This window comes from Columba livia, chromosome 18 (genome assembly GCF_036013475.1).
Source record: "Columba livia isolate bColLiv1 breed racing homer chromosome 18, bColLiv1.pat.W.v2, whole genome shotgun sequence".
Lineage (NCBI taxonomy): Eukaryota > Metazoa > Chordata > Aves > Columbiformes > Columbidae > Columba > Columba livia.
Window position 1 is genome coordinate 8223263 of NC_088619.1, and position 24252 is coordinate 8247514.

General features: G+C 40.8%; 2 protein-coding genes across 12 annotated transcripts in view; one reads left to right on the plus strand and one right to left on the minus strand.

The window, feature by feature from the left end:
- Window positions 1–1574: 1574 nt before the first annotated feature.
- On the minus strand, window positions 1575–9895 carry UTP18 (UTP18 small subunit processome component). Its single transcript, XM_065034806.1, has 14 exons — window positions 9459–9895; window positions 9176–9300; window positions 8973–9068; window positions 8361–8440; window positions 8058–8143; window positions 7329–7454; window positions 6282–6456; window positions 5840–5940; window positions 4943–5033; window positions 4606–4729; window positions 3596–3770; window positions 2908–3050; window positions 2367–2423; window positions 1575–1703 (listed from the first exon to the last, which is right to left on the minus strand). The coding sequence occupies exons 1-13, from the start codon at window positions 9825–9827 to the stop codon at window positions 2399–2401; spliced, it is 1716 nt and encodes a 571-aa protein (XP_064890878.1). The 5' UTR covers window positions 9828–9895; the 3' UTR covers window positions 1575–1703; window positions 2367–2398.
- A 432-nt stretch (window positions 9896–10327) lies between these two features.
- The window catches only part of MBTD1 (mbt domain containing 1), a 29028-nt gene continuing 15103 nt past the window's right edge, over window positions 10328–24252 (plus strand). The window contains exons 1-7 of one of the 11 annotated variants that reach the window (XM_065034801.1): window positions 10393–10547; window positions 12602–12649; window positions 12972–13160; window positions 17945–18146; window positions 19277–19416; window positions 20252–20366; window positions 20461–20543. In XM_065034801.1, coding sequence (XP_064890873.1) covers window positions 17993–18146; window positions 19277–19416; window positions 20252–20366; window positions 20461–20543 — 492 coding nt within the window. In that variant the 5' untranslated portion in view covers window positions 10393–10547; window positions 12602–12649; window positions 12972–13160; window positions 17945–17992. Of the gene's footprint in view, window positions 10548–12601; window positions 12650–12971; window positions 13161–17944; window positions 18147–19276; window positions 19417–20251; window positions 20367–20460; window positions 20544–24252 lie in introns of all 11 variants that reach the window. The other 10 variants (XM_065034803.1, XM_065034805.1, XM_065034800.1 and 7 more) reach the window with 10 other exon arrangements.

Consider the following 24252-nt stretch of genomic DNA (forward strand, 5'->3'; position numbering starts at 1 on the left):
TAATTCATTAAAAGAACTTCAGCTTCGCGATGCCAGAAGAAAATGCCATGCTTGGAAAAAAGGAATTAAACACAAAGAGGTTTTAAATAGGTCAGAAGCTTAAGTACTCTTCACACATGGCAAACTGACAGAGCTGAGTTTTTCAGAATGAGTGCAGTGAAACGGACACATAATGTAATCATCCCATTGCAAATAAATATGCCCAGACACACCAGGATGTTTCAGCTTCTTGTGATACTTCACATCATCCAAATTGTGTCCGTAACCACAACCAAAGTCTCACCCATCAGCAGCAGTCACAGCATAAACTGTTCAGGAGCATGAAGTGCTCCAGCCTCCAAATATAATAGGTGATGAAGTGCTGCCCTCTAGTGAAGTCATGAACCAGTTTCAGCACCTAGATGTGTGAAATTCAACAAAAACCTTGGTCCCAGCCAGATTTGTTCATTAGCAAAGAATCCTGCAACAAGCACCTTAATAAAGTGTGCTTACGATTTAATTTTACTCATCCATCGTAGAGCCTCTATTTTAGGTTTAGCACTGCAATAAGGTTCAACACTGAAGTCAATTTAACGCCTCCAGAGCATATTCTGCTTTTTCCTCTAATTTGTGAAATCAAGTTCTCATTTTACAGTGAAAAACTATCAAAGCCATTTTAAAACCCATTGCATCAGAAAACACAATATTCCATTTTTTAAAAACAGTATTATAAAAATTTAACAGGCTTGTATATTCAAAATTTTCGAGAGGGTTCTAGAATCAGCTTTTTCTCATGCTCAGAGCACCTTTTTTGTAATGCCACTTTCACAGAAGGCTTAATGACTTCACTACTGGTTACTGGAGCACCTCGGCTCTTGCTGTTCCTGCCCAAAAAGCTCCCTCACGTGGACAGAGATATTGGCCACAATTCATTCTCAAAGCAGGGGGTTTATTGTAGGAGATTCCTAGTCGGCTTTTTGTTCATTTAGAAAGAGGTGGCCACTTGAAAGATCAGAGGTGTGATATTTGGCAACAGATGAAGAACCAGCACCAACAGCTGTAACACGGTCCTTGCTCGGTGACCCTAATGGTATGAGAATTGCACAGTTTATTTAAAAATAAAGTATGAAGTCACACTTCACTACTTCACTTTCACAGAAAGACAACAATGGGGCCTTCCTTTAAGAACTAAAACCACATTAGGCAGTTGTTTGTGACACGAGGACGCAGGAAGCACAACTGCAGGTGGCATTTCTCACTTTTCAGTTCAGGCTCTTTAAGCTGCACCTGGCCTGTTAAGCTGGGCTCAACTGCACCACCCACATCACCAGGGTTTCAGGTCACTTCGCTCCTCCAGTCAGCAAAATGCTGTTTCCAACCCAGCCTCAAATTAATCTGACTGAGAAAAGCTCAAGCTAAACACACAGAGCAGAGCTTACAGTTTACACAAAAGTAATGTTTTCTGTTTCAGCACTGCTTCGTATGCTTGTAATAAAGACATTTAAGCATTTCTGGAGGACATCATCTTGAATGGCAACCATTAAAGTCTAGTTAGTCATGTGCTTACACAAAACATTGGAAAAAGTTGAAACAACTTGTCTGGAAACTTATCAGGTACATTTATTAAGGAACATTTAAAAAATACAGATATTAGTATTTTTGAACTTGCATATAAAATAAAAATACTTGTTTGACTTCATCAGCATACTTGTAGGTTACAACACCTGGGGAGAGATCAGTACAGAAATCAGTGTTAGTATTTTGCAAACATTTAGCCATCACAAAATTTTAGGCAAGCTTAACACGCAGAGGATGTACCTGCTCCCATTTGGAATGAGTTTAGCTTCCAATCATTCACACATTTTGGGTCAAACAGAAGTACTGTATTACTGGCAAGGCTACAGGTCTTTCCAGCTTCGCAGTAAGAGGTTGAAGTGCACAATAAAATTGAATCTGTGCACAAGCTACACTTCAAACTTCAGTAATTTATGTAATTAAATTTGAAATGGCGCAGGCTCATGTGGGCTCGCTTACATGACCAGGATCATGCCAAGTATCTGCCAACCTACAGCTCTTTCTAACTACACTGCCTACGAGTCTGATTTAAATATATTTAGATTTCTAAAAGTGCTTTCAACAGGACTGAGCAGAATTTAGTTCTACTACCAACTCCCTGTAAGAGTATTGATAGAAAAGCTGAGACTGGCAAGACAATCCTGACTCTTGCCCATGACATAGAGCCGACTGCATGAGTGATCCAGGCAGAACGGTTTCAGATAACACAGTATCAGGAACTTCCTGTTGCCATCTATAAAGTGGTGGAGGTAGCAAAGGGAAAGTAACTTCCTACAAGACAACGTTGTCAACAGTTCTGATGCAACTTTTACCTCAGTAACTGGTCCATCTTCTCCCGTGTCTTTTAAAAATCTGAATAATGTTTCAGCCTAAAGAAAATTTGAAAAAAGTTGAGACAAATTAAAAACTTTTCAGTAACCTGTTGAGTGAACAACACAAAGAAGCAACAACGGTTCAGCAGCATCACTTTGAGTATTCTTGGCTCATCTGAAACACAGGTGTGGCATCGATAGCAATCAGCCACGTGCCAGATGTACTTCAAGTGCCATTATAATATGCAGTTCAAGTTCAAATAAAGGCCAAATCACAAGATTTATTCACTTTTTTTACAGACTTGCTTGGGAGTCTTTTTATAAATTCTCCCTGTTGGACTTCATAAATCATTAAAATCTCTCATTAAAAATACAAAGCTTTTCAAGTATCACATAAAGTTACTTAGCTTAAAAAAATAAACACTCCTGTCTGAGTTATTCCCACTTCTTGCCCTTGCCACGCTAGAGGAAAAAAAATCTGCCCCATCTTACAGAATCTAAATAGGCTATCTGGGATTAATGAACCTTTCTTGGTACGTACCTAAATAACAAAGCTTTGCCTTTGTTATTTGCTACAGAGAAAAAACCACTTCTGGGAGAAAAGTCCATAGATTGAGCAAGATAAATCTGCTTTCTTCTGAACACCGGGAAGTTTGAGAATACAGTATACGAAGGAATGTGTACCTGTTGAGAAATAGGTCATTAGTTATAACCGTTAGGAAAAAGCCGCTAAAATTCAATTTACAGTACAAATTTAAAATTGAAGGTCTATGTTAAGTTTAAACATTCAGTTATATTCATATCCTATACCACTCCATTACATGTAGTTCTACTGGAGAAACAAGGTACAGGGAACGCACTATGAAGCCAGTTATTGCAACTCATTAATTTTTAAGCAATTACATATAAGTAAGTAAAAACAGGCTTCCATATCCTCCTATTAATTCAACAGTTCTGCTGTTGGGCAGAATTCTGACAAGGCTGGTGAAATTTTTAATGAGCTGGGAAAAACACCACATAGTAAGACCACTACAGTTGTTTTCAGAACAATTTCCCTGAAGAAAACATATTATTTCCTTATAAATGTACTGTATCTTGTACATGTCCTGATCTGCTTAGTCTAGCAAGTTCTGAGCACACATACCTGCTCGAAACCAGTCGTATTATATCACCAGGAACAGTTTTGATCAAGATACAAAACCCCCTTGCACTAAAGAACCTGAACATACCAGTTTGACGGCCTCATCAGCTTCACGGGAAGCCACAGCCAAAATTTCTGTGGTGGGATTGAAGGTCACACACGTAGCAGACGTAACAAGGTTCATTATGGCTTTAACTGGTTTAGGATGGTTTTCTTTGAGACAGACATCAGTAGTATACAAATTTACAACTCCAGAAGCTGAACTAAAGAAGAAATTAACAAAGATTATACCAAGCAGTAGCATTTACATACATATTACCTTGTTATCTACACCCATCATTCAATGTGATTTCCAGTTACTTACTGGAGTTTGTAGCAAAATTTTGTTTGGAGGTTGATTTTGCTTTGGAGTTTATAACAGTATTTAGTGGAGGGCTTATTATTATTATTATATATAAAGAGACACATTTAACTGTGAAGAGCCTGGATAAGCCCATCTCTTACATAGCATGAATTGAAAACTATTTATTCTAAAATAATTGCAAGTTCTTTTTCATTTTTTTATATTGAGTAAGTCCACTTGAAAATCCTCTTCTATAGTGGGCTAAGAAAATGCATACTGCACTTCAGCGCTTGCTAGTCTCTTTTAAAGCAATTGATACGCAAGCTGAAATTGCATCTTGGTAAGTACACTTAAGACACACTTCCAAGCTTGTGGCTTTAAGCTGAGGCACCTTTTCCAACGCTAACCTGCTATCTCGCAGGAGTGTTGTAAAGATAACTAGAAAAGGGGGAAGACCCTGAATTGATATTTGTCCTGCAGAGCTTGTGATTTCAGTCAGTATGATCTCAAAATTAACTGCTAAACCCATATATGGCAACAGTAATATATTAGAAGTGATACCAATATTAAGTGTGTTATAATATTTCAGATGTACACATCACAAAACACCATCATAAAAACCATCACAAAACAGTCTATTAATCTATTCACCTCCACTCTAACCTTATTGAACTAAGCTTATTCCATGTTCCTACACTCTCACCAGCCACCAATAAGCTTACTAAAGAGCTCCAAAATGAGATAGGAAGACTTACCCACATGCCACATATTGGTTGTTTTTTGAAACAGCAATGCACTTTCCTTCCAAAGAACCCTCATCTTCAAATTTGTGTAGACACTTTCTGCTTCTCACATCCCAGATGAAAACTTCACCTTCCTCTGGTTGCAGAATAAAGTAGAAGATTACAGAAACCATATATACAGAACATATTGTGCATTTTGGTAAAATAAATCCCATTAATGGGATAATGACAACCATTAGCTCATTTACAACTATAAAATATAGTTAATTATCTTTGTAAAACTATAAAATATATATAAAAACTTACACAATTTAAACAGAATTACCATTAGTGCTGTTAGAATACTTACTTGAATAGCTATATATTTTACTGCTGTCAGGAGTGAAAGCAGATGCAGTGCATCTTCCGTTTACCTTCATAGTGCTAATCAGCTCCTTTGTCTATAGGATGAAGAACAACAATGGTGACAATGATTCTGCCAAAAAATCTGTAGGAGATTTGTTTCCATTCTCCTGTCCCACAAAAATTCAAAGTTAGCTACACCGACATTAAAAGAACAGCATCAACATCTTCAGTGCCTACAGACCAGAGCACAACTCTACGACCAATTTATTATTGTACAACTACAGGTAGTTCAGTGAACACTTATTCGCTCCCTCACCAAAGGGTCTTTATTATATAATAGAACTGAACTTCCTTTAAAAATTTAAAGTATAAAACAGATCCAGCTGCCATCATATGGCATTTAAAAATTTAACTGAAAAAATCCTGTATGCATTATGAATCACAGTAGATGGCACGATTCACAAACACAATACACCAGCATGCACTGGTGCTATTCCCAAAAGAGCAGCCATGTAATTCTCCTGCCCTCGATGCCCATTTCCACTCTGAGGCCATTCCTTTCGCCAGTGCAGTGTGTTCGTGCAATCAGCTGAAATACAACACTGAGATATGACTTTTTCCAGTGACAGATCAAAAACCCCATGAAACTCCGGCCTTAACTCCACCAGTTCCAAAGAGAATCGTACAGTCAAGAAAAAATTCTCTGACACCCCAAAATAATTTCCTAAAGCTCCAGTTAGATGATTCAGCAGGTCATTTTGAATGCTGTCACAGTATGCCTCACACTTTGTTTCAGCTGAAAGCTAGATGATTTTTTTTTCAGATTGAATATAAGCAAGCAGATTCAAAAGGAAAAAGATACCAATAAACTGAAGCTACATGAAGCATGAAGAGAAACTACCTTCATTGACAACAAGTGGAGGTAACCTGAAGTTCCAGTTAGAAGCATAAATGATCCATCCGGAGAGACTTCAAAGTTTTTGAGAAATCTTTCCTCCACACCTTTAAATAAAAGAGATTAAGAACTTCAAATTGGTATAATTTATTATTTTCCTTAACACTCAGAGGTACAACGAATAAGACCTGACTCCACTTCAGCTTTTCATTTCTGCAATACTCAGTCACAGCAAAGCTACACCTCAACCTTATTTATGTGTGACAATTAACTTTCAATAGTTTAGACAGAATAAAGTTAAAGGTACTTGAGTAAAGACCCCTGAAAACAAGTTAAAAATACTCCCACCACCAATTTACTGCACTTTCTTTTAAAGCAAATTCATATGCTATCCTTACTGGGGACAGCTTCAACTATGCCCAGACACTTAAAGCACTATAAAACGTACCTCTTATTTTCTCTATAGGAATGATACTTCCACTCATCATATCATACACAAAGAACATTTTATGGTGGGTACCAGTGGCTATAACTTGTTCTCCATCAACACTGAAACAAGCCTTATAGATTGGAAAACTCTCCAAATAGATGCTCTGTATTTTTGGATTCCTTATACCATCAACCTTCAAACAAATAAACAAAAATATATTAAGGAACATGCCAAATACCTTTAGATAGAAAAGCCACATCAACCAGCCAGTACAAGAGACTTTAAGAGGAACACCAGTTTGAAGCACTAATCTCTTCCTCTCTTCCCAGTCCACAAACAACCCAGCTCTTGGCTCCTCACCCCATATATCAGACACTCCCAGACCTCCCAGATCTACTTCACACTCTTTCCCTTCCCCGTCTTGTCCATGCTCTGTTCAAATAATCACTCTATTGTGCTTTTCTGAACAGAAACATTGGCTTTGCATCCTTCTTTCCTGCACCCCTGTGCGAACTGCAAATCCAACTTCTGTCTTTGACCATTTCACTGGTGCTGGGCCATGCTCAAAGTTCCTAAATACAGTTACGATCTTTAGTTTTCAGAGAAGCAGGGCAGGAGTGTCCCAGGATGAGCAGCTCCTGCTGCAGTACAGTCTCTCCACCCTCAAAATTATTTCTCAGCAACATTACAGTTTTAAATGAAAGCAGACAGCTCTTCACACTACAGGATTTACAAAGAACTTAAGGAAAAAAATACCTCATTAGTCCTCATCACTGCAAAGCTTAAAACCAAATATTTTTAAAAACAAATCTTCAACTCAAAACTCTAATACAACTAAGTTTGCCTACACTCTGGAAGGGGCTGGTATGAAGTCAGATAGAAATTTCTTCCAACAAGATGCCTTTAAGCAAGCAAGTTCCACTGTAACCACAGACATTACAACCCTGCGTGCACAGGAAGAAGAGAGGAAAGCCTGTCATTCCAGGTGTATATTTCAGGTATACTTATCCAAAAAAAGATTCCGTATTAGTGGCCGTTTACATAGCGTAAACTGAAATTCTTCACCTGAAAGAGGGACACGGATCGATCATGCCCAGCAGTCATCACTACTTGAGCAGACGGATGAAACTGCACAGTCACCAGCTTTCCATTAGCAAAACGTTCCTGATTGGCAGGTAAGCAGGTGCTCATCTAGAACACAGATCAAGCAGATTAAAAACAACACAACTGGCACATTTTTGCTTATACTGATCAAACAGCCAATTTAATTGCTCTTTATTCGACAAGACCAAGGTCTCAAACCCTCTAATGAACTTCCAGACAGCATGACATAAACAGAACATATACACAGTCAGTTGCTTCAATGCAGCAGCGCACACATAAGATAAACCAGCCAGCCTTGCTACTGAGTTCAAAATTAATAGTCTGTGTAAAAACAGTTGTATTCTGACTCATCTGAAATACCTGTAGAAGAGACAGTGTAAAAACACTCTTTTAAGGCTGTCACTTCTCAAAGACCATTTCAGCAGCCTCAAAGTTATGGGATAATTTCACCCTTCCCAGAAATTGAAATCCTACAAGACACTACTTCAGAGAATATACTTACGTCAAACCATACATCTCAATTTATTGTTTCAAGAGGTGAACTATCCAATTTGTCCAACTGTTTACTCTCTCAAGTTTCCAGTTACAGAAACAAAGAAGAAATTCATATGATCTTACTGCCCAAATAGCAAAGAGGTCATAGCATGCATACAGGTCAAACTGAGGTGGAAAGATAAGGTTTGCCATTACCTTCAGAATACCTCTTGGCAGGGACTCCGAGTTTGATATAAAGTTGCCAGTCCTGCACAGCAGATCATTCTCTTCATCACTCTCACCTAATTAAAACAAAGCACATTGAAAACAGTAATTACGCAAACACTCACACATCACACCCCACAAATTTATGGAAACAAAGCACACCGAAAGAAGGAATAAAGCAACTTATCCAGCATGTTATCACAGTACTGAGATGAGAAAACATAAAAAATAATTATAAGGAGATGAAGAGGGAAACATACAAACATTTATTTGAATAGTAATGGGATCATTTACCATCACTTGCAGTCCTTTTGGATTTCTTCCTGTTTTCTAAATCAGCCCAAGCAGGAACTCCTCCCATAGCTCGCTGAAACCTGGTGAGAGAAGGGGAAGGGAGGAAGAGGAGGAAAAAACCCAGAAGTTTTACTGTGCTTTCCATGTTTTGCCTATCTCCTGAATGTAAATCTAAAGCAAGATTGACACCAAACATCAAAGCCCTGTTCTTAAGAGCAATACCTGCTAAAGCCGAGACAACACAAAAACATCTGAAGTTCTGCTTTACTATCTAACTACACTCACATTTCAGTTCATTCTTATATACCATACTTAGCTACTATCTTCTTATCATCCTATTTACAAAGCAAGATATCACTATAAAAATTTTCTGGCATAACACCCTAGAATAGAAATTTGCACACATTTACTAAACCAAGTATTAAACAAATTAGCAATGCTAAAGCATATTTTATTTACTATTCTTGATATTATATTGGATTTTAAAATACTGTATTGTAAGAAGCAATAGATTTAAACAAGACAAATCAATGCAGTAGGTAAAAAGTTACTTTGAATGCCACATAAATGTATCTTAATAAAGTTAGCCACAAAAACATTAATGAAACTCACTGTTCTTCAAGTCGTCTTTTTAACTTTTTCTTAGTTAGTACCTTCTCAGCATCACTTTTCATGAAATCTTTCCTATACTTATGAGTCATATCAACACTAGAGGGGGAAAAAAACACACAGAACATTAGGATCATTCCAACCGAAGCCACTTACAGTCACTCTTGAGTGTGACATGTAATTCCCACGGGCAAACTTGAACTTACTTTTCCTCAGCTTCATCATCTTCATCCACCCAGGCTGGTTTTTTAGGTAGCAACTGACCTTTTGCTTCATTTTCTATTTCCGAATCGCTGGAGTCTCTCCACGCACTTCTCTCTGCAGCCTCACGCTGAAAAAACAACCAAACCGCCCGTTTAGCCCAGTCACGGGGAGATGACAGACACGGCGACCGGGAGCCGAATCCCTCCCCAGCCCCGGCCCGGGGCCGCACGACCCGCCGCCCCCACGCTCCCCGGGCCCAGGACCGGCCGCGGGGCCCAGCCCTACCCGCTGGGGGCCGGCCAGGCGCTGCAGCAGCTCGTCCTCCTCCACGTTGAGGCTGTCCCCGAATACCAGCTCCTCCAGCTCCCGCTCCGGGCCCGACGGGCGGGACAGGGCGCTGAGGTGCCGGGCGCGCCGGGCCGCCTCCTCCGCCGCCTGCTGAGCCGCCTCCCGCTCGGCTGCCGCCGCGTCCACCCGTGGCTGGAACTGCTTCATAGTCTTCTTCGCTTTCTTCGTTATTTTCTTCGTTGCCTTCTTCGTTATTTTCTTCGTTACTTTCTTCGTTATTATCTTCGTTGCTTTCTTCGTTTTCTTCTTCGGCGCCGCTCCGGCCGCTGCCGGGCCCGCCCGAGGCGCCTCCGCTACGATCCCCATCGCTGCCCAAGGGGCCACAGTCGCCGGAACCGGAACACGTGCGCGCTGGCCACGTGATCCCCTCCTTTACCCCGCCCCCGGGCTTGATAGGCTCACGCCGCTGCCCCTCCTCAGCCCACGTGATCCGGCCACGTCCCCGCCCTCAAGACGCTGTCACGTGCCCTCCTTTCTTTGCCTTCCTCCCGCTCCCCCACCCCGCTTTCCACGTGACGCGTCCCACGGTTGGGCCGCTCCATTACGCTCTCAGGGGGGGACCCGCACCCCGGATGACAACAACCGCCCCTCCTCGTCGGCCCAGCAGCCGCTTCTCCCTTGGCGCCATCCAGCGAAAGGCAAAGCAACCCGCGGCGGAGCTGTTTTTATCCCCCAGCCTCCGCTCTGCCACCGAACCCCCTCTTTTCCGAATGGTTTCTCCCAGAGGGGGTACGGCGAGCGAGGAAGCCCCAAACAGCTGGGAGCCCAATGAGGGCGCGCGGTGGGCCGGGCGCCGCGCCTGCGCACGGGCGGTACGTTAATGTTGTTGATGTTCCGGCGCAGGGAGTTGGGTTTCTTTCTCCGGCTGAGTGAGAGGCTGAACTTTCCAGGCCGCCTCCTGCCCCGCCGGGCCCGGCCCCTCGCAGGGGGAGGCGGCAGGCGGAGGGGGCCGAGCCGAGGGGAGGGGGCAGAGGCAAGCGGGCGTCTCCTGCCCATGAGGGCCTGATGGAAAACACAAAGGACCTGGTGAGTACCGCAGCCGGGGGGAGGCGGTAACCGCGCTGGGGGCTGCCCCGCTGAGGGGGCGAGCGCCTGAGGGGGGCGGCGGGGCTGGGGGGCTGAGCGATCCCCCTCGGTGCCTGTGCCGGGAGCGGCCGGGGCTGTGTGGGAGGGGAGCAGCTCCGGCACCCTCCGGCTTTTTTCGGGGAGCGGGGGCGGCTCTGCGGGAGGGAAGGGGCTGCTAGCCCGGGGTGCGGGGGCTGCGCCGGGCGGGCCCCCGCGGGGTGCGGAGCGAGGCTGCCGTTCTGCGCGGAAAGTTTATTGAGGGGAGCGGAGGAGCCCCCCTGGGGCTGGGAGGTGCGGGGGGAGCCGGGGGTGGGTGGATGATCCCCTGTCACCCCCACGGGAGCTGCGGGCACGTGGAGCGGCGGTTCCCCCTTTGTTGTGATCCCGGCCGGGCGCTGCGCTCCCCCCCGGCCCGCTGGGGCTGGGATGGATCGGGGGAGGATGGGGGGAGTTCCTTCCTCCTCTTCTTCTTCCTGCCGGCATGGGGAGTGTTGTGGTTTCACCCGGCAGGCAGCCAAAGGCCACACAGCCGCTCGCCCCCAACCCCCCCCCCCCCCGGACCCCGCAGCGGGATAAAGGAGAGAATCGGGCGAAAAAGAAAGGAGAAAAAAAAAAAGTGAAACTCGTGGGTTGAGATAAAGTCAGTTGAATAGCACAGAAACAGAAGGTAGCAATAGTAGTAATGATGATTGAAGAATATACAAAACAAGTGATGCACAGTGCTATTGCTCACCACCTGCTGATGGGTGCCCAGCAGCCATCGCCCCCTCAGCCAACTCCCCCCAGTTTCTATACTGAGCGTGATGGCACATGGAATGGAAAATCCCTTTGGCCAGCTTGGGTCCGCTGTCCTGGCCGAGTCCCCTCCCGGCTCCTTGTGAAGCTCCTCGCTGCCAGAGCATGGGAAGCTGAAAAGTCCTTGATTTAGCTGCGGTACTGCTGAGCAACAGCTAAAACATCAGTGTGTTATCAGCACTCAGACTAAATCCAAAACAGAGCACTATACCAGCTACTAAGAAGAAAATTAACTCCCAACTCTAAACCAGGACAGGTAGTAAAAAGTTTTAGATTATCTCGTACTTAGCAATCCGTATTCTCTATACTCTATCCACTTCTCTTGGTGGTCCACACAAGTGCTGTTTTTTCAGCAACTTCCTCTTGTAGTTAAAGCCTTTAAGGTTTACTTTTCCAGTTGTGCTCATTTCAAGCACTATAGAGTATTCTTTAATAGTAACACTTCAAAAGTTCAGGATTCTTTGCATCCAGTTGTTCCCTCTGTATAATTATTATGGCTGTTCATATTTTGACTTTGTTCTTAATGTGAGGAGCAGTAAACCTGTGAAACCAGTTTCACTTTCAGGTTGTTGCTGGAAATGTTTAAACTGTAGCGATTTCTGTCCAGTGTGACTTTAAAAAAAAAAATCCTACTAAAAGGATACAGAGCATATGCTGATTATGGTAAAAACTGCTGCATGTGGAAAAGTAATTAATCTTAAAATAAGGATTTAAGATGTGGGTGTGGCAGGCATTGTGATTTTTCACATCTAAAACCAGATAAAACCAACAGCTGTAGGGCGGTTTTCTGTATTGTAAATTAAGATTATTTTGCAGGCTTAAGGACCTGCATTTACTTGTTTGCCGAATTAATTTATAAGTCTGATTTTGACTTGTAGGGAGTGGGACAGGAAGGCTGTGAGAGTCTAATCTGGAACATAACATGTGAACTAAACCAATATGTTCCTTTAAAAAAGCAATCAAACTTGGTAGTCTTTACTCATTGTTTCCACTCTCCTATATGGAAGTTTTTGTTTACGCCACAAGAGCAGTTTAGTGTTGTTCTAGAGTGTGTAGCCTTGTGCGTGTGCAGAAGGATTGTAGACTGAAAGTAAGAATTCTCTTCATTGCTGTTCCCTAAAGAGTGAGGTGACTGTGGCAGTAAAGATAGCGTGTACAAAAGTTCCCTCTGATTGGCTTTCATTTCTCTTACCATCTAAAATTTGATTTAGTTTTGCAAGGCTTTTGATACCTTCTGCAAACTGCTACTGCATATCTTCATTTCTCAGGTAAGTCAGCACAATCGGGGCATGTGTGATATTTTGCTGCATCTGGCTCTGAGCACATGGAATGAATTCAGCTGTTGAAGACTTTGGTTTGGGGTTGGTGGTGGTTTTTGGGATGTTTTTTACATTTAAATTGATTTTTTTTTTTAATGGTAACACAGTATTTAAAGTGAAGTATTTGCCTCTTCCAGATACTCCTAGAAGGGCTTTGTAGAAACATAAAGGAGTTTGTAACAGATTTTCAGTTTTCTCGATATTTCACATATTAATCATCACACCCCCCCTCCAAAATTGCCTGCTAATTTGATATATTTTTTTATGAAAGAGTCTCCCCTCTTGTGTGAAAACCCCTGGGGAAGAGGCTATGGACAAAACCATTGGCACACAGCAGAAACTGGCTTCAGACAAAATGCTGTCATACATAGCAAATGAAGAGACAGGAAAAAACATTTCTGTAATTTTCCAGCAGAGATTTTACTTATAATAAGAGTGGAAGGCACATTTCCAGATAGAGGTGAGTTGCTTATATAAAAAAGTAAGTTTGGTTGGTTATGATTTCCAGGAATCCCAAGGTGTTTAGCTTTGGGGGTTTTTTGTTTGTTTGTTTTTAATGAAAGCTGAAAGTATGTTTTCTTTAAATTGATACCGTGTTTGAATTTTCTTTTTTTGTCATGCTGTGAGGCACAATTAGACTTCAGTTCCACAGGGGGCAAGCTTGTATTACTACACTAAATTATTTTGGCCAGCTTACATTCAGAAGAGTTGCAATAAATTAGTTCCATCGTCTTATTTCCTTAATACCAACATCCAGAACTAAAACTAAGCTTGTAGCATGAAACATTAATGAACTTTTCAAAACAAAAGCTGTGCATCAAATGTAATACCACCGTGGAAATGTACTATGGGAAGTGCATGATCTGTTAAGGATATGTGATTAAAGTGAATGTATCTTATCGCACTCAAAGGTTGTGGTGACCTCATTGTTGATCTTGGCCTCAAATACCATCTGTCTGAACTTCTGTCACATTTCTGGGGTTTGGATGTGAATATAGAGAGTGATGCCTCTTGTATAGGTGCCTTTGTTAAGCTATAGCTCTTGTACTCAAAGCTCCAAATTGCTGCTTTTCTGAACACCGAATTGATCGGTGGTAACAACAATTTTGAGTGGTTTGAAACCTTTCTGTGACTGTTGTGGGTCGTCCACCTTTAACTTGGATGCACCTGGGGGGAAGGAGTTTGGTTACTTAATAATGGGGTATTTTTTGTAGCAAGCTTTCACCTTCGAAGCACTTTCATGTAAATTTTGCCAATAATTGAGCGTAGTCAAGACACTAAAGCAATTTCCTGAGTAAGTATTTGATGTCTAATTGATACTAAGTTGTTTTACGTTGTGTTTTGGCCATGCACTGTTTGCCCTTTGTGACCAATTTTTTATGCAGAAAGAGTAGTTATTATGCTCCGAGAATGTATGCTGTAATGTGGTGACCAAATTCAACTGTATGTATATATGACTATATGTTAATTGAGTGAGAAACTAGTTATTTTTGATATTTGTATAGATTTGCCATCCTCCTTTTAGGGAAAGCAGTTTCCTTAACTATATTCTTTTACTGTACCATTTGCCCTGTGCAATAGTTAATTACGAGTATTTCTCAAAAATACGTTGTTGCCAAGTATTCACAGGGAGGAGAGGAAGAACAGGAAAATGGCAAGTTGGGCAGAATAAGAAAGGAGTTCTTGAGAGTTCCTTTCTCCACCCATCCCTTCAATAAAGAAAAGTATGCGAGAAAACCCCCAAGCAAATAGTCATACAGACTTATTCGCCAGTCCTGCTTATGCTAGATTTTGTGTGGCTCTAAAAATCTTTCCTGTTGAGGAACCAGTAATCTCATTAGGAAAATAAGCCTTAGCCAGTATGCCTGAAAGTTTGTCTTGTTCTTTTGTGTGTGCATTGCTTCTGTTTAATGTACAAGCAGACTCTATTAGTGATGGAGTTGTCCTTTTTGTCAGGGTGCCGTTTTTGACCTTTGAGTTCAGAGTTCCACCTCAGCTTGCTGTTTCGGATGTTAGGATTTGCAAAAAAATAGGACCCCTGACTTGTGTAGGAAGGCTTGTCGGAGATTCCACATGTTGTTCGCTTGTTTCTATAAGTGCTGTGTCTCAGCATGGGTTAAAAAGAACCTTATGAGTGTTTATTATCAAAATAGAAATGTCTTGATCTGCTCTAGCAAAATTCCAGCATAGGTACTGGCACGTCTTCTTCCCTAACTTCCACCTCCTTCTGCACACTAAGTACATAATCTTTTTGTTTTGTTGCAAAACTGTATCTTTTCTGAGTCTCACAATAGATGTTTTGAGTAATTTGCTCAGAATTATAATCCAGATAACAACTAAAAATTAACATTAAGAATGTCCTACATAAATTATCTGGCAGACATGGTTACATTCTGGCAAAAAGTTGGATTAAAATGTTTTATAAAAAAACTATGGCATTATTTTAAAATAACAAGCAAAGTTGCTGTTTTGAATTGCTTATAACTTGAACTGGAACAGTTTGGCCCAATATAAAGTCAATGGAAAGGTGATATATGAGACTTGTTTCAACAGCATGGTTAAACTCCACAAACTTGGTCATTGCTATTTAGGAACCTGTGTGATGCTGAAGGATGATTTTCTTAGTGGAGGGCCCAACTTTCCATAAAGTGAAAACGTTTTCTTTCTCACCTGTGGATATTTTGTCAAAGAGGGCTTGGCAGTAATATTGAGGTTTTAAACGTATGTGATGTAAAAGAACCACCAACCAAACGAGCCGCGCTGTTGCGGTAACCAAGGTCGCAATTGCACGCAGTGCTCTGACTTCCCTCGATGCGGCTGGTCCTTCATCCCCCGATTCTTCTGTCCCCTCTTTGCTGTGAGGCAGAGCTGGCTGGAGAGCTGCTCTCCTGGAGGTGCTGGGACCTGCGCTTCTCGTCCTTCTGAGCCACTCCAGCATTTCACATCTCAGCCAGCACAGTGCTGGGCAGAGCAGAACTGCCCTGTGGGGCCCAAGGCCTCCAGGCTGGAATGGAGAAAAGATGTTCTGAGACTGCCTTGCGCTGCAGCTAAAGGGTTCAAGTTCTCCTTTTTGTGGGATGAGGCCCTAATCTCTTAGTGAAATCAGCTCAGCTGATTGATGGAGGGTGAGTGAATGAGGAAGATCCTGCCCACGTACTCCGAGACACCACTAATATCCACCCATAACAATAAAAGGTGTCAAGGTGTTCTGGCATTACCATTGGGAATATGGTGTGGCTTTTGATTCCTTACCTGAAGCCGTGGTCAGGGAAAGTTAAATATTGTGAGGCATTGAGAAGTTTGTGAAATCTCTTAAGAAGATGATGAGTCTTCATGTTCTGAGCTGTAAATTACTGCCGCTGTTCGCAGAACACCGTATCCGTGGCAACGTTGTGCTCAACTTCTGCCTTCACCTACACACACGTGCACACACAAATAACTGATCTTGCCTCTTGTTGGCCAGTAGCATCAGTAGTAGTGTCCAGGTGAGAGGTGTTCCCAGTGCGGGTCAGGACAAGCTTTGGTTCTGCCATCACTCAGTGGTTAATGACTATGACTGTTACCCCAGCTACTTCTGGCAGATGCTGGTTCCTCCAAGGAGATGTCATGTTATGCCCCATCCTAGGCTTTGGTTGGTTTTAACATCATTTTGAATTGTTCGCTGAGGAACATGTGCGTAATTAACATTACACTGACTTTTTGTTTCAAAGCTTTAAATTTGTTCACCTTATTGCATAACCTTTTGTGCTTACTGGTTTTTGTGTGAGTTGTGTTTTTTTTAAATTATTATTTTCTTATTGAGTTCTAGGATTGGGTCAGCGTGGAAGTCAGTTTTCCATTTTAACTATAAGGATATCCTTCCATAATAAGATTTAGTCAGATTGCAGAGGAGAATAGAGGATATTATAATAAAGGGATAGCAGTGCAGAAAAAGGCTCGGATGAGATCCAACAATAAAGATGTTCAGGCATATACTCTCTAGGAAAGGGATTTGGGGAATTACTGTGAAATCTTAGAGCTATGAATCCAAATGCAATTTAAGAAGGCAAAGTCTGATCACATGCTGTTATTTTTCTATCTGCAATGACTTTAGAATAAAATTATCGCTTGGAAGAGGAAGTAGAGGTAAAGCTTTTCTTAGTATTCTTTTTTTCTTGGCTGTACTTCATTCTCCAAACTTGTGCTTTCATTGTAGAATTTTTCTTTGTCTTCTCTTCATCTGTTACTTCCCCTCAAACTTAGTGGATACTGTTAAGGATAATGAAAATACTTTGAGATTTATTGTATTTTTAGCTTAATGAGGTCAGCTCACATAGCAGTAGCGTTGTTTCAGTAGAGCTGGGTAAGATATTTATAAAGTGAAAACTGTCACTGTATTAAAATGCATGTATTGGATGTGCAGCAGAAAAAAAGACATCAGTTAATCTATTGTTTATACTTTAATGTGTTTGGAAATGACCTGTTGTATGTTGTTCAAAATTGTATGGGGTTTTTTGACCTCTGGATTTCCTTGGTTATAGGAAAAACTCTATTATATAACAAGTTTTTGTATATGACAGTGGCAAATTAGTCACCTTTCTATCTTTTAGCATTTATACAGACCCTATTGCCATAGTAACTGAGCTCTTCATAATTGTTAATGTATTAATCCTCAGAATATCCCTGTGAGGTAGAGAGGTGTTCCTGTGCCACACGTGAGAAAGTGAATCACGGGGAAGCTGATTTATCGCTAACCCCGCGGGGCAGTGAGAGCGGAGATCCGCTCTGGTTTCTGGTCCTGGGGAATAGTGCCCTCTTGGTTGAGCTGCCTTTTCTCTGCCCAGCTTTCTCAAATGAATGAATTTTAGTGAAATTGGCTGCAGCCATCTGGAATGTGCTCATTTGCATGTAAGATCTGTGTGCCTGTCGTTATTCAGCATGTCAGGATTAATGAACTCTGAAGATACTAAAAAAAGGAAATGTATGGACGGCTACTGTGTATTCGCAGTGGATCGTGAGAGAGATTTTTATTCCTGTATATCACAATACCAAAAATTGGCTTGTTTTGACTCTACCGATATTAAGTTAATTGGCAATATATGGCTCATATCTCTGTCCTGATAGAGCAGTTGGTTAATACATCTACTTTTGAAGGCTGACTTTGCCTTTTGAAGCTTTTGAAACTTGACTTTGAAATATTTGCATTCAGAATGCTCTGCTGTTCTTTGGGGTTTTTGTTGGTTGGTTGTTTTCTTTAATTTTTAGACAGAACATACTTCACGAGCAGAAAGGAAAAGACGCGATTCATTCGGGATGTTTGACGGTTATGATAGTTGTAGTGAGGACACGAGCAGCAGCTCCAGTTCAGAAGAGAGTGAAGAGGAGGTTTCTCCTTTGCCATCCAGTCTCCCAATCATAAAGAATAATGGACAGGTCTATACTTATCCAGATGGCAAGTCTGGCATGGGTAAGTGTGTGGTGTATGGGTACAAAGAGCTTGATATTTATGTTTTTCAGCCTGTGCTGTGAGTTGTGAGAGTCCAGTCCCACATGTTGGTCCTGATCAAAAATGGACCAGAACAGCTGAAGGGTTTGGGTTGGTTTGGTTTTGGGCAGGAAAATTGTTTGGTTTTTGCTAAACTGAAATAAGGTAAATTTTGAATCCTTCTCTAAGGAAGGAAATAGCATGGGAACATCTGCCCTCCCATCAGATGTGTGGTGTTTATATATGCACATGTATGTGTATGTTCTCATGTACATTGCCTTTATTATTTGAGGAAAATGTCAATGTGTTCTCTCTACACTTGGGCATGTATTCTCTCTACCCTTTATGCTATATATACAATATATTCAGATACATTTCTTCCTGCAGTAGAAAAGTTCATTGCTGCTACTGTATAAAGTCTGTTAGTGTGTACCTGTTCACCACCCACCAGCTCTGAGCTGGAGAACACTGGGAAAAAAAATTGAAAAAACAAAAGGAAGAGTGTGTTTATCATCCGGGAAAAATATTTTAGCCAAAATCATTAGTGATTAGTAGAGCTCTCTCTGGGTAGAATCTTGGTATTGTCGCATTGGCATAAGTTGGTCACAAACTCATATTCATCACGAAACAACTGTGCGTGACGCTATAGCCTCCAAAGCACATGATTCCAGCTAGAAGAGAATATTGGTGGCCTAGGGTACTTTGGGGATACTAATTTATGAATCAAAGAAGAGTTCTGATTTTATTTCAGCTTGGGAGTATTAAGTATTTAGAGGATATCAAGATTGGCAGACCCCAATTCAAAACACGTTTCCTTGAGAACCACAAAAATCAGCTTAAACTGGTTTAGCTGGGTCATTCACTTCTACCAGCAGTAAAATTAATAGAGAGTAGAAAAAGGCACTTTTTCACCAGTGAACTTGAGGTTCTTAGTGTTTCACTGACGCTCGTGGTGTTACTTTAAGTTAGTTTTCTGTGCAAGTCTCTTCAAACTCTAAGCAACTGTTTGGTGGTGCCACCTACAGGACCTTCCTTTGGTCATCTTTATTCTGGATTTTTACTGAGGTCTTGATTACACTCCTGGCACTTGATGTTTTCTCTCCTCTGTCTAGCTACATGCGAGATGTGTGGAATGGTTGGTGTCCGTGACGCTTTTTACTCTAAAACAAAACGCTTTTGCAGTGTGTCGTGCTCTAGAAGCTACTCATCGAACTCCAAGAAGGCCAGCATTCTGGCCAGACTTCAGGTAGCGGTACAGACACCGTTTTCTTTCTATACTTACTATAGCATATGTAAAACGTGTACCTTTGTAAAACTTGCATGATGTTTTAAGATAAGTCAAGTTTCTTAACATCTTAAAATTTTCATGAGTGATTTTTATAAGCCAAAACTCAAAACTGTATCAGTCTTGAACAAATTACTTTGTTCAGCAGAGCAAATTCCAGACAATAGTGACTCCTTATTTCGTTTCTGCTGCAGAGACTCTTCTGCAAGAAAAAGTACAGTCTACATATGTAGTGACTCGAAATTCTGTGCATCTCATACGCAAGATACTTTCTGTCTTTAGAGGGCGTAAAGGTTTATGTAGCATTGTGGTTGGTTTTGAGGGTTTTCTTAACTGTACAGATTTCCAAGAAGAGTTTTGCTCTGTTCACTTAAAGTATTAATCAAACAATCATGAAGTTATATTTGTAACATTCAAGAAAAGAGATAGAAATGTCAGGAAATATTACGTCCTATCTCAAATTCACTGCAACAAAGGCCAAGAAATTGCATTGGTATAAATGAGATTAAAAGTTCTTCCTTTTGACCTTCTTTTAAAAGATATCTATTTTTCAGGTAAACAACAATGAATCTATAATGCTGTTCAAGTTGGAATACTAGTACAAAAGCCATCTTTTGGACATTCTTTGCTACTGGTTTTTAACTTTATTTAATATTACATGTAGTTTTGTGATACTTAGTCAACTTCTATTCTGTGGTGTTCTAATTTTAGTTAAATGTACCAGAAATATGCTACACCTATGGAAATTTCCCAGTGGGTGTTTGGAAAGGCTTTATTTACTTAGCTTTTTTTTTTGTTTTAGGGTAAACCTCCAACAAAGAAGGCTAAAGTTCTACAAAAACAACCTTTAGTGGCTAAATTAGCAGCATACGCTCAGTACCAAGCAACTTTACAAAACCAGGCAAAGACTAAAGCAGGTAATGGCATGTAAACAGCTGAAACAAATCCTTGGTAATACAAGATTTGTGGCTCATTAGCAGCTTCCTAAACAAAATACCTTCCTCTTTGCAGCTGTCCCTGTGGAAGGCTTCAGCTGGGGTAACTACATCAATAGCAATAGCTTTACAGCAGCTCCTGTTACCTGCTTTAAACACGTACGTATTTTTTAATAAAGTGCTGTACCTTGGTGTGTGCATGAGAGTCCATGGTGATTCTCCAGTTCATTTTTGCAAAACATTCCTGTGCAAGTTTTTGTAACCTTGGACTATGAAACGTATATGGTAAACTGTGTTAATATGACTTGGTTTTAGACATATATGTTTGTTTTCATCTGTCCTTTAAAACCATCCTGAACACTATCAGTTCCTGTCATCATACATGCCCTCATAAGCAAACTAAAAAGTAAAAGGAGGACTCTTAAACATTTCTGAAGTATTTTTTCTCAAATTAAAGGCACAAAATCCATCAAATGTGCTGCAAAGGACCAAGCAACCAGGTCATGCAGCATTAGAAAATGTTTCAAAAGGCTCTTTAGATTGAGTCAGGCTTGCTCTCTTATGTCAAACTGAGCTTTTGGTTACATATTTGGATCTGGGATGTTTTTTCTTAGTTTTTAGTCAGGTTCTCTATCAGTCATGCTGCCAGCTGGTGTTGAAATGGAGGAAAATGATGGCTTTTTATAAATCTGAAATTAAAGAGGTTGGTTTTCTTTGTATTAGAGTTATAAAAATTCCAAACAAAGTCCTCAGTCATTACAGAATGTAATTAGGAGATGAGGAAGATATTTAGCAGCATCTGTCTTTATTGTATGTGTTAAATTCCAATTACCTGATCTTGTTTAAAGTATTACGAGTAATTTCTTAAGTAAAAACTTTCTGACAGGAAGTGTTTTCTCAGCATTTTTTTTTCATTTGGGAATTCAAAGTGTTCCATCTCATGAAAGTTTTATTTTGCTCAAAGTGATCTGATGAAAATTGCTGTCAAAACATTTTGTTTTATGGAAGTTGTCCATAAGGGAGAAGAGAGACGTATTTTTCTGTCTGCTTCAGGAGTTCATGCTGAGCCCTGTTGATTCATAAAGCCGTCGGAGCCGAGGGCTCTGGGCAGTTGGCACTTTGTGAATAGCCCCCTTTATGCTCAGGGGCTGCCCAGAACCCAGCCTTCCATCACATAGTTTGGTGAATTTGTATCAAATTCCACGTGCTTAAGCGAGCATGTTTGCAGTTTCCTTTCACGCTTATGTCCATGCTGTAGTAAATAATTTCATAAGTCCTTATCAAAAGGTTCTGTTTGATAATGTGGGCTGTGCTGTTACAACAAATGCTTCATGATGTAGGGCATCTTGAATTAGGGTACAGCTGCAATAGTTCGGTCACCTGTAAATTACGCTACAACATTCTCTGAAAGGAGTTGTGTCTCCCTTTCTTGCTGCTTCATTCATTAAGTGAACAGATACAGTACTGCGTTCATGTTTTACCTTGAAAATGTTCACAAGCTACATGGCAGCAGTGCTGCTAAGCCTGATTTTAAGGGCAACCCCTGCAATCTGCTTTGGAGCTTTCTACTGGTTTGGTGGACGTTAGTATTACAAGGACGCGATTTGCATTTGGTTTGACTGTAATTATTTCTTTGAAAATTGTATTATTTAAACCAGTCAGAATCTGAAATCTGAAAATGCATTAGTACTTTCTTGTTAGATCCTTATCTCTCTCTCCCACTCTCCTTTGATAATTACAAGAAACTCTTTTTGTCTGTCTGGAGAGATTATTGCTATTTTTTTTCTGTGTACTATATTGCTTTGATTCATAAAACTTTGCATTACTTAAATGTTTGTTAACCATCCATATTATGGATTTCATGCATGTTGTGTGTGTCTGTGAGACTGAATATATAAAGCTTCTTCTATTCAAAACACAAGTTTTGAATTGACAGTAAAATCGTGATACATCGACCCTTAAATTTGTTTCTAGATGTCTATCTGGTTATACTGGGTGTATGTGGATGGATATTTGATAGGGATCAATATTAAGTAAATTCAAGGGAATTATAAGTTGTGGGATTTGGCTTAGTGATTAACTTTTTTAATAACCTGGCATACTTGAGTATTTCAGTTCTAATGTAATTTTCCCAGATCAGTGTTGGTTGGTTGGTTTGGTTTTTTTTAGTCTGGGGAGTTATTTCCTCTTCAATTTAAGAGAGTAACATTTTAGAATTAAAACATTTACATCTTGAAGTTCTCTCTTACGTCTTTCTGTGTGTGAGAAGGATTAATTTCAAAGTCTTTTGATGCCCTTAATGTGGCTTTTGTACTTCCCTGTTACTTTCATTCCAGACTTCAGTGTTGAGTAACACTGATATTCACTAGCAATAGAGGAACTATGTCTATTTTCAGCTCAGAAGATGAGGTAGAGAAGCTGCTTTGCTTTTTGTCATGCAGGAATTCTGTGGCAAAGCCAGTATTACAATTTGTGCCCCTTGCAGCTTTTTCTTTTTGTTGAATTGCATTAGCCAGACACACAGCAGTAGCTGATGCAGGGAGGAAAGCTCTTAATTTAATGTTTTTAATATTGTGTGATAGCTTAATGACATGTAATATGCTCATTGCTAACCTGCATTCCAATTTCATTTTCTTCTAGATGGTTTTCAATTTTTTCTGTATTTGCTTTTAGTAGCTCAAACCATTCCTAGAAGTGAAAGCAAATACGGTACTTTGAGTCATTTGTCAGTACTACTTAACGTGCAACTTAATGCACAATTAATAGCGATTATTCTTTTCCGCTCTGGTGCTAGTGAGATGCACGTTTTCTGAAGTTAAAAGCTTTTCAGTCATTCTTCCAGTTTAATTTTATTCTGAGCAGAAATATTCTCCTGTTTTCTTCTGTTATTTAAATAACTAATTTGCTCTAAGGGAGCATTTCCAGGATTTTACACCAGGTGGCAGTGCTTTGTTTCAAACTTGTCATTTCGAGCCCCTTTGCACATTTTCTCTGGCATCACCTTCTGTGGGGGTACCGTTCACACGCAAGGTCTCAGCACAGCATCCTTACACTTTGGGAATCGGTAGCATGACTCCGCCACGATTTCAGACGTGAAACTTGAACCAGACTTTTAATGGTAATGTCAGTGCCATCCAAAACCTTTAGAAGCCAGTTATTTAACCCACGAAATCTTCGTTCAGCGAGTCGTGGGGATGCTGAGCCTTGAGGTGCTCGTCTCAAATGGGACCTTCCTGATGGCACCTTCCCTTGCAGAGGAGGCAGCTGCTGCTCCCAGAGAAACCCTCCCAGGTCATCTCCTGGAGCAGGAAGCGATGAAGCAGATCTTGTTTGGGAGTGACACGAAGTGGATCTCTTCGTCAAGAGTCTGAAAGGTAAATTTGTTCTTACCTGTAAATTATGGTTCTGCTAGTTCGCACTATGCCAATCCAGACTTCAGAGTTACCCTTCCAGCCAGCAGATTAATAAGATTTGACTCTTACATAGCGCTTTGTGTTTGTCAAAGCGCTGTGCAAATGTTGATTGATTAATCGGATGAAGACAGAGGAGACATGAAGGAAGATGGCTGTTATAGCCCTGGTTTATCCAGTCTTCCTTGCTTAAGAATGTTCATAATGAGTGGAGAGAAAAAACCAAACCAAAACAAAAAGCTGGTGCAGTATAGCAGGTATTCTGTAAACCATCACTTCAGGACAGTCGTGTTATCTGGCATTTCAATAGTGATGCTACACAGGATGGCTTCCTTCTTCTAAAGGGTGAGCCATATGGATTGGTGTAGGAGAACTAGCAGAACCAATATTTTCACAGACAAGGACAAATTTAACTTTCTGCTATTTTCCTCTATACCAATCCACGCTCTAGAAATAAA